This window comes from Rhinolophus ferrumequinum, chromosome 10 (genome assembly GCF_004115265.2).
Source record: "Rhinolophus ferrumequinum isolate MPI-CBG mRhiFer1 chromosome 10, mRhiFer1_v1.p, whole genome shotgun sequence".
Classification (NCBI taxonomy): Eukaryota; Metazoa; Chordata; class Mammalia; order Chiroptera; family Rhinolophidae; genus Rhinolophus; species Rhinolophus ferrumequinum.
In genome coordinates, this window is record NC_046293.1 from 26,484,629 (window position 1) to 26,502,502 (window position 17,874).

At 34.7% G+C, this 17,874-nt stretch overlaps 1 protein-coding gene across 1 annotated transcript; it reads right to left on the bottom strand.

Moving 5' to 3' along the window:
- Positions 1-251: 251 nt before the first annotated feature.
- LOC117028127 (taste receptor type 2 member 42-like) lies at positions 252-1,276 on the bottom strand. The gene has a single exon (XM_033116302.1). The coding sequence runs from the start codon at positions 1,197-1,199 to the stop codon at positions 252-254; it is 948 nt and encodes a 315-aa protein (XP_032972193.1). The 5' UTR covers positions 1,200-1,276.
- Between the last annotated feature and the right edge of the window lie 16,598 nt (positions 1,277-17,874).

Below are 17,874 nucleotides of genomic sequence, written 5' to 3' on the forward strand. Positions count from 1 at the left end.
ATTAAATCATTCAGCTTATCTTTGAAAGAATATTGGTAACCAATGTTTTAAACAAAAACAATTGCTTTTAAAATTATATTGGCCGACGATATGCAAATTATCAACAAAAGCAACTTGTTCGAGAGCAAAATTCAATTATGCTCAACAATACTTAAAGGAACCCAGTGAAAAAATAAAACTGTAGAAGTGAAAATCAATCCTCAAAATTTCCTCCTTCAGTTATTAGTATCTTTGAAAAGGCTCTGGAAAGTCTATCTGTAAAGCCGTAACAGATTTTCTCTTTTCAAGGCGCTTTTAAGATGCCACAGTACCTTCAAAGCTTTCTGTCTTAGCTTGCTGTTTCCCAGAATCAAGATAAAACAGTGTCCTGAGGGAAAGACATATACTGCTAACATGACAAACTTTGCAAACTTGTTGTTCCAAAACATAAGAAATATCCAATTTGTCACTTGTGTGGAAAAACAATGAAATAGGAAGAGGAAGAGGAAAGACATCACCATTTTTATGGCCCTTTTATGGGCCTCTGTGCTGGAGTCCCTTGAACCCATAGAGTTGAGCTGCAAATTTCTGATGTGTCTTACCAAGGACAGAAATAAAAGGAGCAATGAGGTCAGAGACAAAACAATAGGAAATGAATAGGTTAAGCTAAGAATAGTCAGGGTTTCAACAAAGACAGTTTTACTCTCATGTATATATATAGACATATTATACTCATCTATTATATAGACTTTTAAGAAGAGATCATTAAATGCTTCTAGCAATAGAAAGTCTAAAATCAGAAAGAACAAAGAAAATACAAGAATCATGAGAAACACTCTGTTCATTCTCAACTTCAGCCAGAGGAAAAGGGAGTTGGAGAAGTGAGCTATCTTAAGGAGGTAAAAAATGCTTAGGCAGGTAGCAAGCCAGGTAGTCAAGTGATTAGTTATTCTCCAAAGCAAAGTAATAGATTTTGCTATTTTATAATTGAAACGTAAATATAGAGACAGTGCCATTATAAAGGATTCAAACAACAATACAGACAGCTGACTGATTCTGAAGATAGCCAAACAGGTGAAGATGAAGTCAGCTAAAGAGATGTTTTGGTTCTTGACCCATTCAGAGCAGTTTACCAGTCCAATGAACATATTCCCCAACATTCCAATTATGAATTCTGCTATTGACAGTATCAGAAAGATTATATCCAATTCAGTGAGCATTTCCACAAAAGAAAATCCAAATTTCTGATACTACAGTTCAGTGATAAATTTATCATCAAACTGTTGCAGAATGGCATCCATTTCTGATACTTATCTTCACTGCTTTTGTTCCAATTCCAGTCTTAAGTAGAATCTCATGCTATTGGATACAGTCTCATATATACTTAAGGAAATCTCTGTACTTTTATTGTAATTCCGATTTTAATCCAGAAAGATCTGCTAAGGTATGCAGTCTCACATACTTTCATGAAAATGTTTTTATTTCTTTAAAAGAGCTACTAATTTCCAAACCAAACAGTTTGTATTTCCATTTATCTTTGGCACAGACTGAAATTTTCCACTCATGGTAATGATTAAAAGGTTAAAGGCAAATATGTTAGGATGCAAATATGAACCAGATTCTTTTTCACTGATTTGTGCTTTCCTCCTCACCTGAATGAAATACTATACCATTTGGATCCAAATATTTTAGTTGTTTTCAAAGAAAGCTTTAGAGATAATCTAAATAATGTAGTTATTATTCAATAAATACATTTTGTGAGTGCCTGCTATGCATCAGAATTTTTTCCAAATGCAATATAAAAAAGAAAAAAAGAAAAAAGAAAGTGTTAGGAAATGTATAAAAGTGAAAACACAGAAAGCAACAATGACATAAAATGTAATGTGAACACAGAAAAGGTAACTGTAAAAATTATTGTCAGGGTGAGAAAGGGAGGTGATATTTGCCCTGGATTTTGAAGGTACTTCGAATTTCATGAGGAAACTGGCAAGTCAGATTTTGGAGTAATCAAACAATATACAAAAACACACCAAAATCTAAACTACTTTTCTGAAATTAAAGACTAACTGATAATTCACTATAAATTCAATCTAAATGTTCCTCAAGTATGAGTAATATATTCACAATTATACAATTTCCCGGTTTTATTCTTTATCTTTGTACTGGTTGTATTTGTTTTGGCCAAAAACTTAATGCGTCAATTTAGCCTTAACAGACAGAAAATAGGTAGAAAATCATTTCAGATAAAATAAGGAAATAGTAAACAAAAGTATCTGTTCTGTATTCTAGGAAGAATGATTTTGACAAAAGCTATTAATGCATCAGAAATGAACTCAGAGTTACAGACTCTGTGTCTTGGTGTGTCAGTAAATATTCTATTGTCAGTATTGAGCTCAAGTGTTACCAAACAACACAAAATAAATAAATAAATGAAATCATCAAAACCCTTGGCCCTTTTCAATATTTCTGTCACACTTCTCGATTAAATTCTATTAATTTTCAAAAGTGTATAGCTCAAGAATGATTATGTGTAATGAACTATTTGTAAATTATTTTGTGTAAACAAAACTATTTTAATTTAGAACAAATATTTAAAACTGTAGAAAGAAAATAAAAAGGGAAGGAAGGAAAGATGGATAAATGGAGGGAAGGAAGGAAAAGAAGGAAGGAAGGAAGGAAGGAAGGAAGGAAGGAAGGAAGGAAGGAAGGAAGGAAGGAAGGAAGGAGGGAAAGGGTGAAGGAGGGAATTTTTTACATAAAGCAAGGCTGGATAAATAAAGAAATGTGAGAAGAGAATGATAGCTTTGACAGATTAATGTCTAGAGATGAAGAGAAGTTCATGGCTATGAGAAGCATCAGTAAGGCTTGGTGATCAATGGGGGGCTACAAAAAGGAAGAGAAGCCAGTCATGACATGAAGACTTCTTTGGCACCTGGATGCATGGCGTACGATAACCTGAGGGCATCACTAGGAGAGCAGGTGTAGAAGCCAAGGGGTGGGAGAGAGAAGAACAGTTGGAATATGATGAGTTCTATTTTGAACACTTTGAAATATCTGTAAGTCATCCAAGGGAAGAGATGGATTAGGCACTTGGGTATTTGTTACTGTGCCTCAGAAAAGGAATTTGGACTACTAACAGGGATTTGGGAATCATCAGGACATACTGGATTTCATAAGAGATGACAAGCTCTAAGGGCCCTGAGGAACACCAGTGGATAAAGAAACCAAAAAAAAAGACTAAAATGCAGTCAGATGGAGGAGGGAAACCAAGAGACTAGAATTTCAAAGCAACCAAGAGCAAGAAGTTATACAAGGAAAGAATAACCAATACGTCCTGATATTAATGAAAGGTCATTTACAAGGAGGTATCAAAGAGGCCCTTAGTTAACATAGCAAGAACAGTTTAACTGAATTGAAGCCAAACTACCATAGATTACATAGTCAATGAGATCCCATTAATGAGGCATTAGAAAGCCAATTAATGTAATAAGACATTAACAGAAGAAACACCAGGAAAAAAAGGTTTGATACAGTTATACCACTAGTCATAATAAATGCTCTTACCAAACTGAGAATGGAATGAAATATTCTTTTTCCTGATTAAAAAAAAAGTTGTCTACAAAAACCTAGAGCAAATATCATACCTATCTATGATGCATTGAAATTATTCCTCTTGAGTTTGGGAAAAGTCAGTCATGAACATCTTCTTGTGTCTGTTTTTCAGACGTTTTCACCAATACAGTAAGGCAAGAAAATAACATCGAAGATAAAAGATTGTAAAGCATGAAACAAAAATGTCATTATTCACAGATTACGATTGAGATTACATAGAAAATCCAAAAGTATTCTTAAACATCTTGTTAAAATATGATCATTTATCAAGGTTTCTGGACCTAAAATAAGTGTGTAAAAATCTGTTCCATTTCTTCATACCATCAACAGTTAAAATAAAATACTCTTTTAAAAGCTGAAACTACCATAACCTCAACAAATATGAAGTATCTAAGAATAAATCACACAAAAAGTATGAAAAACCTTTATGGAGAATATTAAAATGTCTGAATGGCCTTTGCATTTTTTAGTCATTAATGAGCTTGTAATTAATACATGCTGGATATAATCAAACCTGCTAAGTATTTTAAAAACTTAAACCATTATCAAACACAGTTTCCCTTTTTAGGTATGTTATCCAAGGACATTAAATTATCGGTTTATATTGTTGAGTATACTGAATTTTCCTACTTGATATCTAGATCGTGGATTTGTCTCAAGTTCAAAGGCAACCATTTCTAATATAATATTAGCCATTCCTATCTCCATGAATACCAGCCCCATTCCTTTCTCCTAGTCCAGGCACTTGATATTTTCTTTTCTTTTGCCATAGCTACAGACTCCAGTTTTCCATGTGAGGCCATAGGTGACAAGATAACTTCTTATTTGCTAATATGCAAATACAGGCTGATATTCTATCACTCTTTTTTGCATTTTCTTTGCCTAACAAATTTGAGTCTGTATCTTTAAATGTGGAATATAATCAAAGCAAGAATTTGCAGATTTTAAATTTTAGAAGTCAACTTAAATGTGTCTGCATCCAACTAGGTGAGAAAAATATTGATCAGAATTTGGCCCAGAAAAAGGGTTTGTGGCGCATCCTATAGCCTGCCAGTAAGCAGAATTATTTGACCATTTACTAATATACCTAATTGCCCTACTCCACAGTTCTTATTGTCTGTTTTGTCCACAAGTATCAGTAGAATCTATATCTGAAGCATTACTGGAGTCAAGGTGTAAAACATGGATACTATTCTCTTATCTGTAAATCTAAGAACTGAACCCCAAAGGAAACTTAGTTTGTCAGAACTTGCCACTCTTACGTTACCATAAAGGGTGTTTATACTGATTAGAGTGGTTCTTGTCAAGATTTACAGTTGTAACTAATATGTTATGTACGTCCACTTGTTCAGGGATTTTTTTTTTTTTTAATATCAGAATGATTTTAGAAATGAGCCAAGAAATTAGTTGAGAAGAACTCAAACAATATCTGGTAGGAAAATTATCAACAGTTTTAGTCATATATTTTATTAACTATAAAAATAATCCTAGCAGCAGTAGTAATAATAGGTAGCATTTATAGAACTCTTACTATATGTTTGGGTAAAATGATTTATTTGCTTTGTGTACACATTCATCTAAGAACATATGCAAGAATATTCATAGCAGTGTTCGTACTATGAAAAAACACTTCAATTAAGTGAAACATAGATGAATCTCACAAACACAAATATAGACATTTACATATTCATTTTTATGAAGGGGCAAAACTAACTATGGTGTTGGAAATCAGGATAGTCATTATCTTTAAGATGGGTGACAACAGTGATTATGAAGGGACATGAATGAAGCCTTTGGGATGCTGGTGTAGTCCTATTTCTCATCTGTAAAACCATTATAACACAACTTTGAAAGTTTATTCTGATGGTTAAATGAGATAATGGGTAAAAAGTGCCTAACACTGTGCCTTGCTCATACTGTGTGCTCAATAACCAGTCCCAATCTTGTTTCAAAGAGTCCTTGTTCTAAATGAATTTTCCAAATAAGTGCTGATAATTTTTTTTAATCCCTATACCCAGAGTGGAATTTTATGCTCTTGATATACTTGTAAAGATAATTTTCAAAATCCCAAATAAATAACCTCATGTTACACCTTAAAGAACTAGAAAAAGAAGAACAAATGAAACCGAAGGTCAGCAGAAGAAATGAAATAACGAAAATCAGAGCAGAACTAAATGAAATAGAGAACAAAAAGACAATAGAAAATACTAGTATGACAAAGAGCTGGTTCTTTGAAAAGATTAACAAAATTGAGAAACCCTTGGCTAGACTCACTAAGATAAAAAGAGAGAAGACACTAACAAAATCAGAAATGAAAAAAGGGAAGTTATCACGGATACCACAGAAATACAAAGGATCATCCAAGAATACTATGAAGGACTATATGCCACCAAATTCAATAACCTAGAAGAAATGGACAAGTTCTTAGAAACATATAGCCTTCCCAGGCTGAACCATGAAGAACTGAAAATCTAAACAGACCGATCACCAGTAACGAAATTGAATCAGTCATCCAAAACCTTCCCAAAAGCAAAAGTCCTGGACCAGATGGCTTCACTAGCAAATTCTACCAAACCTTCAAAGAGGATCTAATACCTGTCCTGCTCAAACTCTTCCAAAAAATTGAAGAAGAGACAATACTACCTAACTCATTTTATGAGGCCAACATTACCCTGATACCAAAACCTGGTAAGGACAACACAAAAAAAGAAAACTACAGACCAATATCTCTGATGAATACAGATGCAAAAATCATAAACAAAATTCTAGGAAACTGAATACAACAATACATTAAAAAGATTATTCATCACGACCAAGTGGGGTTCATCCCCAGGGTACAAGGATGGTTCAACATACGCAAATCCATCAATGTGATACATCACATAAACAAAATAAAGGACAAAAATCATATGATTATATCAATTGATACAGAAAAAACGTTTGACAAGATACAGCATCCATTTCTGATTAAAACATTTAATAAAATAGGTATAGAAGGAAAATACTTTAACATAATAAAGGCCATATATGACAAACCCTCAGCTAATCTCTTAATTAATGGTGAAAAACTGAAGCCCTTTGCTCTACATTCAGGAACACGACAGGGCTGTCCCCTATCACCACTGCTTTTCAACATAGTGTTGGAAGTCCTTGCCAGAGCAATCGGGCAAGAGAAAGAAATAAAAGGCATCCAAATTGGGAATGAAGAAGTTAAATTGTCACTCTTTGCAGATGACATGATGCTATGTATAGAAAACCCTAAAGACTCCACCAAAAAGTTACTAGAAACAATCAACGAATACAGTAAAGTTGCCGGCTACAAAATCAACGTACAAAGTCCATTGCATTCCTATATACTAACAATGAAATCTCAGAAAAAGAAATACAAAAAAACAATTCCTTTTGCAATTGCAGCAAAAAGAATAAAATACCTAGGAATAAACTTAACCAAGGATGTGAAAGACCTATATGCTGAAAACTGTAAGACCTTTTTAAAAGAAATTGAAGAAGACACAAAGAAATGGAAAGACATTCCGTGCTCATGGAATGGAAGAATCAACATAGTTAAAATGGCCATATTACCCAAAGCAATATACAGATTTAATGCAATCCCTATCAAAATCCCAATGGCATTTTTTAAAGAAATAGAACAAAAAAATCATTAGATTTGTTTGGAACCACAAAGACCCCGAATAGCCAAAGCAATCTTAAGAAAAAAGAACAATACTGGAAGTATCACACTCCCTGACTTTAGCTTGTACTACAAGGCTACAATAATCAAAACAGCATGGTATTGGCAGAAAACAGACACATAGACCAATGGAATATAATTGAGAACCCAGAAATAAAACCACATAAATGTGGACAGATAATTTTTGCCAAAGAAGCAAAAAACATACAATGGAGAAAAGACAGCCTCTACAATATGGTGCTGGGAGAATTGGATAGCCACGTGCAAAAGAATGAAACTGGACTGCTATCTGTCACCATGTACCAAAATGAATTCAAAATGGATCAAAGAGTTAAGCATAAGACCTGACACAATAAACTGCATAGAAGAAAACTTAGGTACTAAACTTATGGACCTTGGGTTCAAAGAGCATTTTATGAATTTGACTCCAAAGGCAAGGGAAGTAAAAACTAAAATAAACTAATAGGACTATATGAAACTTAAAAGCTTCTGCACAGCAAAAGAAACCATCGACAAAATAAAGAGGCAACCAACTGAATGGGAGAAGATTTTTGCAAACAGTGCCTCCGATAAGGAGATAATATCCAAAATATACAAGGAACTCATGAAACTCAACAACAAAAAAACAAACAACCCAATTGAAAAATGGGCAGAGGACCTGAAGAGACATTTCTCCAAAGAGGACATACAAATGGCAAATAGACGTATGAAAAAATGCTCAACATCACTAATCATCAGAGAAATGCAAATAAAAACCACAATGAGATATCACCTCACCCCAGTTAGAATGACTATCATCAGCAAGACAAATAATAACAAGTGTTGGAGAGGCTGTGGAGAAAAGGAACCCTTATACACTGTTGGTGGGAATGCAGACTGGTGCAGCCGTTATGGAACGCAGTGTGGAGGTTCCTCAAAAAATTACAAATAGAATTACCATACGACCCAGCAATCCCTCTCCTGGGTATCTACCCAAAAAATCTGAAAACATTTATACATAAAGACATGTGTGCTCCAATGTTCATTGCAGCTTTGTTTACAGTGGCCAAGACATGGAAACAACCAAAATGTCCTTCGATAGATGAATGGATAAAGAAGTTGTGGTATATACACACAATGGAATACTATTCGGCGGTAAGAAAAGATAATATAGAAACATTTGTGACAACATGGATGGATCTTGAGAGTATGATGCTAAGCGAAATAAGTCAGACAGAAAAAGCAGAGAACCATATGATTTCACTGATATGTGGTACATAAACCAAAAACAACAAAAGAACAAGACAAATGAGAAACAAAAACTCATAGACACAGACAATAGTTTAGTGGTTACCAGAGGGTAAGGGGGTTAGGGGGTGGGAGATTAGGATAAGGGGGATCAAATATATGGTGATGGAAGGAGAACTGACTCTGGGTGGTGAACACACAATGGGATTTATAGATGATGTATTACAGAATTGTACACCTGAAATCTATGTAACTTTACTAACAATTGTCACCCCAATAAATTAAAAAAAAAGATAATTTTCAAAATTCTATTTATGATGATTAGGATGGTTAGGATGACAAAAAGTAAAGCAGATATTAGCCTGTACAACTGGAAGTTTCTTCTACAGTACCTTGGTTTTCACTGAAAATAGTTGGACTTAAATAATAAGTTGGCTCATTTTTTTAAATTAAAGTTAACTGTGTGCGGGATATATGACTCAGCCAGAAAAACAAATGTTTGATTTATTAAATATGGCTCCTTGAGCCAAACAATATTTAGACTTCCTTCCTTATGCCATAGAGAAAGGGGCAAGAGAAAAGTTGATTTGGTTTCTGTGAAAAAAAGCAGATAGAGGTGGAAAGAGCCCTGTTCACTGAATGTAACACAGTTGGTGTTAAAACAATTTTTTTTTAATTAAAGTTTATTGGGGTGACAATTGTTAGTAAAGTTACATTGATTTCAAGTGTACAATTCTATAATACATCATCTATATATGACATTGTGTGTGCACCACCCAGAGTCAGTTCTCCTTCCATCACCACATATTTGATCCCCCTTACCCTCATCTGCGATCCTGCTTCCCCCTTCCCCTCTGGTAACCACAATATTATTGTCTATGTCTATAAGTTTTTGTTTCTTTATTTGTTTGTCTTCTTCCTTTGTTGCTTTCAGTTTTATATCCCACATATCAGTGAAATCATATGGTTCTCGGCTTTTTCTGTCTGACTTATTTCCCTTAGCATAATAATCTCAAGATCCATCCATGTTGTCGCAAATGGCACTATTTCATCCTTTCTTCTGGCGGAATAGTATTCCATTGTGTATATGCACCACATCTTCTTTATCCCATCATCTATCAAAGGACATGTTGGTTGTTTTCATGTCTTGGCCACTGTAAATAAAGCTTCAATGAACATCGGAGCACATACCTAGCCCTACTTTTGTGGTTCTCCCAGAGATTGAAAAGTTATGGATTCAAAACACTTCAGACATGGTCCTCATGGAGCTATTTAAAATTACGTCACCTTTAAACTATGTCTATCTCATAGGTGACCCTCAGATCTGGGAGTCAGGCCAGAGATGGGAGATTGGATGATTGGGCCATTGGTGCCATTTTTATCTTTTCTATTTGCCCAATATATGTTTGTGGTATCTTTTTTCCAATGTGTATGGTATTTAGAATGCACATTATGAATGCAGGTTACAATTACCAAAATAGATTGTCTGTAAATACCTGCAGTTAACTCTATGGGATTTCAACATATATCCGTGCCTGCCCCATGATGTAAGATATGGATCTGATATGTGGAGTTTGTTATTATTGTTATTGTTTGTTTTCCTTTTGTTCCCAATGATCTAAGTCTGTGGTCATAAAGAAGATAAACCTTCACCTCTAAAGTTAGACTTTGTCTTCATTTTCTAGTCTTGATATTTGACACACATTTTAATTCACAACTAGAGTCATGGACATGTTTGTCTCAGAAAATATTCATAATTATGTATCAATTCCTAATTTTCAAGTTAGTAAATGAGATGTTACCATATCACATATCATCACACATGCAAAAATTAATCCTGTAAAAATAGTTTTTTTAATTTTTATTAAAATATAGCTAATGTACATTATATTCGTTTCAGGTGTACACCATTATTATTCAACATTTATATACCTAAAGAGTTGATCACCATGATAAGTCCAACAATCATCTAACACCATACCATGCTATCACAATATTATTGACTATATTCCCTATGCTATACATTACATCAGGTGTATAGCATAGTGGTTAGACATTTACATAATTTAAGAAGTGATCCCCCTAACTCGTCTAGTACCCACCTGGCATTATACATTGTTATTACCATATTATTGATCATATTCTCTATGCTTTATTTTACATCCCATTGACTATTTTGTAACTTGCAATTTATATTTCATAATCCCTTCACCTTTCTCACCCTGCCCCCAACACCTCTCCCATCTATCACCCCGATAAATTTAGTACCCATCTGACACCACACATAGTTATTACAATGTTATTGACTATATTCCTTTTGCTATACCCTACATCCCCACAACTACTGTGTAACAACAAATTTGTACTTCTTAATCCCTGCCCTTTTCACCTATCCCCAACTCTCCTCCCATCTGGCACCATCAAAATGTTCTCTGTATCTATTTCTTTCTGTTTTGTTTGTTTGTTTGTTTTGTGAATTATATTCCACTTATAAGTGAAATAATATGACATTTGTCTTTCTCTTACTATACTCAACATAATACCCTCTAGGTTTATCCATGTTGTCACAGATGGCAAGATTTCATTCTTTCCAATAATGGTTGAGTAATATTCCAATGTATATATGTACCACCTCTCCTTTATCCATTCATCCATTCAGGGACAGCCAGGTTGCCTTTATAGCTTGGCTATTGTAAATAATGCTGCAATGAACATATGTACGAGTATGAACACATCCCCTCAAATTAGTGTTTTGGGTTTCTTCAGATAAATACCCAGAAATGAGATTACTTGATCTTTCTTTGTCTCTTGTAGCCTTTATTTTAAAGTCTGTTTTGCCTGGTACAAGTATTGTTACCCCAGCTTTTTTTGTTTGTTTGTTTCTATTTTCATGAAATATCTTTTTCCATCCCTTTACTTTCAGTCTTTGTGTCTTTTGATCTGAACTGAGTCTTTTGTAGGCAGCATATGTATGGGACTTGCTTTCTTATCTATTCCGCCACCCTATGTCTTTTGATTAGAGCATTTAATCTGTTTCCATCTAAAGTAATTGTTGATATATATGTAGCTATTGCCATTTTATTATTCATATTTTTTATTTTTAATCTTAAAGAAGTCCCTGTAAGATTCCTTGCAATACTAGTTTAGTGGTGATAAACTCCTTTAGCTTTCTCTTGTCTGGGAAGCTCTTTGTCTGTCTTTTGATTCTAAATGATAGCTTTGCTGCGTAGAGAAATCTTGGTTGTAGGTCTTTGCTTTTTATCGCTTTGAATATTTTGTGCCAATCCATTCTGGCCTGCAAAGCTTCTGTTGAGAAATGGGTTGACAGTTTTATGGGAGCTCCCTTGTAGGTGACTAACTGTTTTCTCTTGCTGCTTTTAAGATTCTCCTTGTCTTCAACCTTTGACATTTTAATTATGATGTGTCTTGGTGTGGGCCTGTTTAGGTTCATCTTGTTTGGGACTCTCTGTACTTCCTGGATTTGTATATCTTTTTCCTTTACCAGGTTAGGAAAGTTTTCGGTCATTATTTCTTCAAATACATTTTCAATTCTTTGCTGTCTCTCTTCTCCAGCTGGTATGCCTATGATGTGAATGTTGGTATGCTTGTTATTGTCCCAGAGGCCCCTTAAACTATCCTCATTTGGGGGGGGGGGGGAATTCTTTTTTCTTTTTTGCTGTTCTGATTGGGTGTTTTCTGCTACCTTATCTTCTAAATCACTGATTTGATCCTCTACTTCATCTAATCTACTGTTGATTCTTTGTCAGTGTTCTCCTCTTATTATTATATTCTTTATTTCTGACTGGTTCTTTCTTATGTTTTCTATCTCCATTTTTATGCTTCGTATCTCTTTGTTGAAGTTCTCTCTGAGATCATTGAGAATCCTTATAATCAGTAATTTGAACTCTGCATCTGGTTGGTTGCTTGGCTCCATTTTGTTTATTTCTTTTTCTGGAGCTCTGTTTTGTTCTTTTATTTGGGACATATTTCTTTGTCTCCCCATATTGGCTGCCTCCCTGTGATTTTTTTTTTAAATATATATGTGTGTGTGTATATATATATACACACACACATACATATATATATAGTACACACACACACACATATACACACACACACACATACACTCACACACACACACACATACACACACACATATATATATATATATATATATATATATATATATATATATATAGTAAGACTACTACGTCTCCCGGTCTTAGTAGCGTGGCCTTATGTAGTAGGTGTGCTGTGGGGCCCAGTGATGCTGTCTCCTTAGTCACTAGAGTCAGGTGCTCCAGGTGTGTCCCTTGTGTGGTTTGTGTGTACCCTCCTGTGTACCCTCTTGTGTGTGCCCTCAGCTGATCCTTTATTGCTGTTTGCATGTCAATGGGAGGTGTTGATCCTTGGACGTGTTGGTTGTGAGGACTGGCTTTTACTACAGTGAAGGAGCTATTGTGAAGGGGATTACCCTATGAAGCAGGATTTGATTTAGCAGGGCTCTGGTGCCTGCCCAGTGTGTCCTTTGGGTGTGTCATTCTTGGAGACAGCTGGGTGATGCTCCAGCTCAGTTCAAAGCTGGCCAGTGGACATGCCAGCCCCAGGGATTCCTGAAAGGTGAACCACTGCAGGCCAAGTTCAGCCACAGCCTGTGCCCTGCCTGGGGCCACCTGACATGAGCCACCAAGCAATCTGCAGACAGCTGTCACCCATACTCTGCTTGGAGGTGCCTAGAGAAGCCAAGCCATGAACCAAGGCCGACTGCTGCTAGTGCCATGCTTAGGGCTGCTCAGCCAGAGGTACAGGACATGCTGAAGCCAGATGCTGCTTGTTTGGGTTTTGTGGACCTTTGAGAGATCCTGTGAAAGTCTTCAGACTGAGCCAAGGCAGGCAGTTTGTACAAAAAAGGCACTGGAAGCAGCTTGGGTGTACCCAAAAGTTAAGTGGGTCATGGTCTCTGAATCACTACGGTGGAACCAACAGTGCTAGCCATGTTGATGGAGTCTCTGATATGGCAGCTGCCCTGCTTGTGCATACTTGGAAGTGGGAGGGCTCAACAAAGAAACAATGGCTTCCAAAAGCTCCTCCATCTTGGAGAAAGCTGTCCCTCCAGCCCTCACCCTGACACCAGACAACTCAGTTCCTCCCCATTAGTCCTTGTTGCTTTTCAAGCTGCTACCCCAGCGCAACAGCTCAGAGCTAGTGAGTCTGTCAGCAAGTAAGTCTGTGCACTGGCCCTCCAAGAGGAGCTCCTGGGACTCCAGTCTCTCTCTGTCTCATTCTGTCACAATCTCCACTGGTTTGCACAATCAAAAATACTGGGGACTTCTTTCCCCGGCACTAGAACCCTGGGCTGGGGAGCCTGATGCAGTGCTGGGACCCCTCACTCCTCCTTAAGAGACCTCTACAGCCAAGATATCCCTCTCAATTTTTAATGGTCACACATGGGTGTGGCACCAGCACATTCCATGTGTGTGCCCTTCCTACCAGTCTCAAGGTGGCTTCTTCTGTATGTCCTTAATTGTAAAGCTTCAGTTCAACAAGACTTCAGGCAATTCTCAATGAACCTTGTGCTGTAGTTTACTTGTAATTTTGATGTGGTTGTGAGAGGAGGTAAGCACAACATTTATTTACTCCACTATCTTAACCGGAATGACGACAGTTTTTTAAAAGTCACCAAATATCTTCTACAATGATGAAAGGAGTTGAAAAGTTTTGTGAAAAATAAATATCCTATAACACAGTTGGAATGGGTGGAAGGAGAGTCTGACTTGAAATATTGGTCACAAATAGAAGAAAAGCATTATAATTAAGAAATCATGATTTTTTAAAAAACTATATACATTATTCTACAGCTGTTAATTTGAAATCTGATCATGAATCATAAAACTATCTCTGCAGAGACCAAATGCAATGACAGGACTTGATGACTGATTGAATGACTATAACTATTTATACTCCTACCAACAATGAATGAAAATACAGTTACCCTATATCCTTGCTAATTTTATGTAGGTTTTAATTTTTTTATCAATCATTAATGATAATTTGGAACTTTTCAAATATGTATTAGTCATACATATGAGTAATATAAACTGCATATTTATTTTGTCCATTTTAAATATGCTCATTCTTCATATTTATTTGTAAGTCCTTTCAGATATGAAGACTGTGAAAGCTTTGTCTCATCTGATTTAATATTTTTCTAGAAATTTTATGTTTTAATGGGTCTTTGCAGTCATATGCCATATAGAAATATTTCATTTTAACATATTCAAATTTGTCAGTTAGATTTTCTAATACAAAGGAGCCTGACCAATCCAAAGATTATTTTTAAAAATGAACTGTTTCTTCTAAATTTCTAAAATTTATTACTTTTATTTTAGTTTTTATTTCCACTAGAATTGTGTTTTAAAAATTCTATGGTAAATATCTATTGTTTTAATAAATAGTGTTCAAATGACATTTATGTATAATCATTTCCTGATTTGAAATGCCACCGTTATCATATACTAAATTCTATCCATACACAAGTTTTTCTGGACACCTTATTTTCTTCAGATGACTGATTAATCTTTCTTACTGCACAAGCCTTACATTATTTTAATTACTGTAACTTTATAATATAATGATTTCTGATAAGCCAAGTCTCATTCACTTTACTTTTCCAAAATTGTATTTGCTTTTCTCTGTCATTTACCTTTTTTAGATAAGCAGTAGATTTATTTTAAACTTCCAAAAATCTCTTTTAAAATTTGATTGCAATTTCCTTAGATTTCTATATTAAAATTATTAATTTACCTTTCCAATTAATATTATCTTCTCAATTTATTCAAAATTGTTATGTCCTTTTGGACATATATGTCTCTTCACATAGCTATTGCATATTTCTTATGACATTCATTAGTAGTTATTTTACAGTTTTTGTAAAATGGTTTCTCTTAGGAATAAATATTTATTTTATTATTCTTTCCATTTATTGTTGTTTTGTATAAGGAGATAACTGTTAATTTTTGAATATTCATCTATGTCTGGCAATATTATATTTTTGGTTATAGAAATTTTTTTCTTCAAATTTCAATGTCTTAAAGGTAGACAATTATAACATTTGCAAGTAATGATATTCTTTCTCTTCTGTAATATTTAAACCTCATTTTTTACATTCTATTTATTATTTAGTATTTCTTTAAAAATTCTGACTAATAGATATGATATTTAAAATATCCCTTACCAATTTCTGAATATAATGATAATATCTAAATTGTTTTCATTTTAAGAATGATTTTAGGAACTGCATATATATATACATATATATATATATATATAAAACATTCAATAGCCTGTATGTCTAATATAATAATCTTTATTTCACAAAAGAAAAAGAACTCATTTAAAACATACAAATAATTAGAAAGCAATCTTTAATGCAAATAAAGTATAACACTTACATGGCATTCTTTTTTTTCTCCAGCATTATTGAGATATTATTGACATGTATGAAAGTTTAAGCTGTACAATGGGATGATTTAATAAATGTATATGTAGTAAAATAATTACCACAATAAAGTTAGTTAACACCTTCATCCCCTCACATAATTACCTTTTGTGGTGTGATGACAACATTTAAGATCTACTCTCTTAACTTATAAGTGTATAATAGAGTATTGTTAATTGTAGTCATGATGCTGTAAATTAGATCCCGAGAACTTATTCATCTTTTAGCTGAAAGTTTGTACCCTTTGACCGACATCTCCCAATTTCCCCTACAGCCCAAGTCTCTGGAAACCACCATTCTACTCTTGATAGCTTTGAGTTCAGTATTTTTAGATTCTATGTATAAGTGAGAACATACAGTATTTGTCTTTCTCTGTCTGACTTATTTCACTTCGTATAATGCCCTCAAGGTCCATCCATGTTGTAGCAAAAGGCAGGATTTACTTCTTTTTTATGACTGAATAATATTTCATTGTATATATACACCACATTTTCTTTACCCATTCATCTGTCGGTGGACACTTAGGTTGTTTCCATGTGTTGGCTATTGTGACTCATGCTGCAATAAACATAGGGGGTGGAGATATCTCTTTGAGATATTGATTTCATTTCCTTTGGATACACACCCAGAAGTGGGATTGCTGGATCATATTGTAGTTCTGTTCTTAATTTTTTGAGGCACCTCAATATGTTTCTTATTAGTCTGTTATAAGAGATCTTCAGAATGCTGGCATCTAACATAAATGTTTGCTGAATTATGTCAAATACATTTTTATCACACCCAAAGGTGATCAATATGGTTTTTCTGTTTAATGCAATAATGAGAATTACACTAATACATGTCTTATGTTAAAGCATCCTAAGTAGGAATAAACATTAGTTATAACACTCTTCTGTTAAGACTTTTGCAACAACACAGTGAAACTTACTATTTGAAGATTTTAAAGATTTTTGCATATTCAAAAGTGAAGTTGTTTATTGTTTTCTTTTAGAGAGAATGTCTTTGATTTTATTTGTTTTATCTTGCATTAGGAGTAATAAAGAACTACCGAGAGCTCAGCATGCCACCAGTGAGCACTGCCACTCTCTCAGCCTCTACATGTCCCTAAACAAAACCAAAAGGAGACCCTCCAGGTGCTCCCAGGAAGACACCCAGTTAAGTGTCCAACACCGTGCTTACCACCGCAGTTGGGGACATCAGGACTTACCACACCTTGCGCTGCACCTCTGTTTATATCAGTTCCCATAAAAATCCCAAGACTCCCAGCATTTTTATTCCCTGTGGCTCTATAAACCCATTTGATCCCCATCTCTAGCATTAATTCTCAGGCACTTGTGTCTAATCAACATTCACAAACTCAAAGGTGTTTGAATACCATGGAACTGATAAAAATTAAAGGTGTGAAGAATGACACATGGACAAGATGGAGAGTGCTATGAAACAGGGTATATGACCTACTTAGAGGCATTTAGTTTTTAAAAAAAATTGCAAAGACATTGTGCTGCAAAAAGTGCCAAATTCAGACTGGAAGCATCCATTTCAGTAAACCTATCCTGAGAAAGAAAAACATTTTACAGATGCTCTTTAACAAACACAACCACACCATCCCCATTGAGATAAAAATTTACATCATGCCAAAAAATGTCAGTTTCTCTTTATTTTTCTTCTACTCTCAGATTATTCCAGTGAACATAGAAACAGCTATAAAATTTCGAAGCTAACACTGATCCATTTACCTTTTATTTACCATTACCTAGCCCCCGAAAAACCACTGGAATCAAAAATCTATTCATTAAATCAGCAAATATTTATTGAATGTCTACCATGTGCTAGATGCTATGCTAGGTCTGAGGACACTATGGTAGAC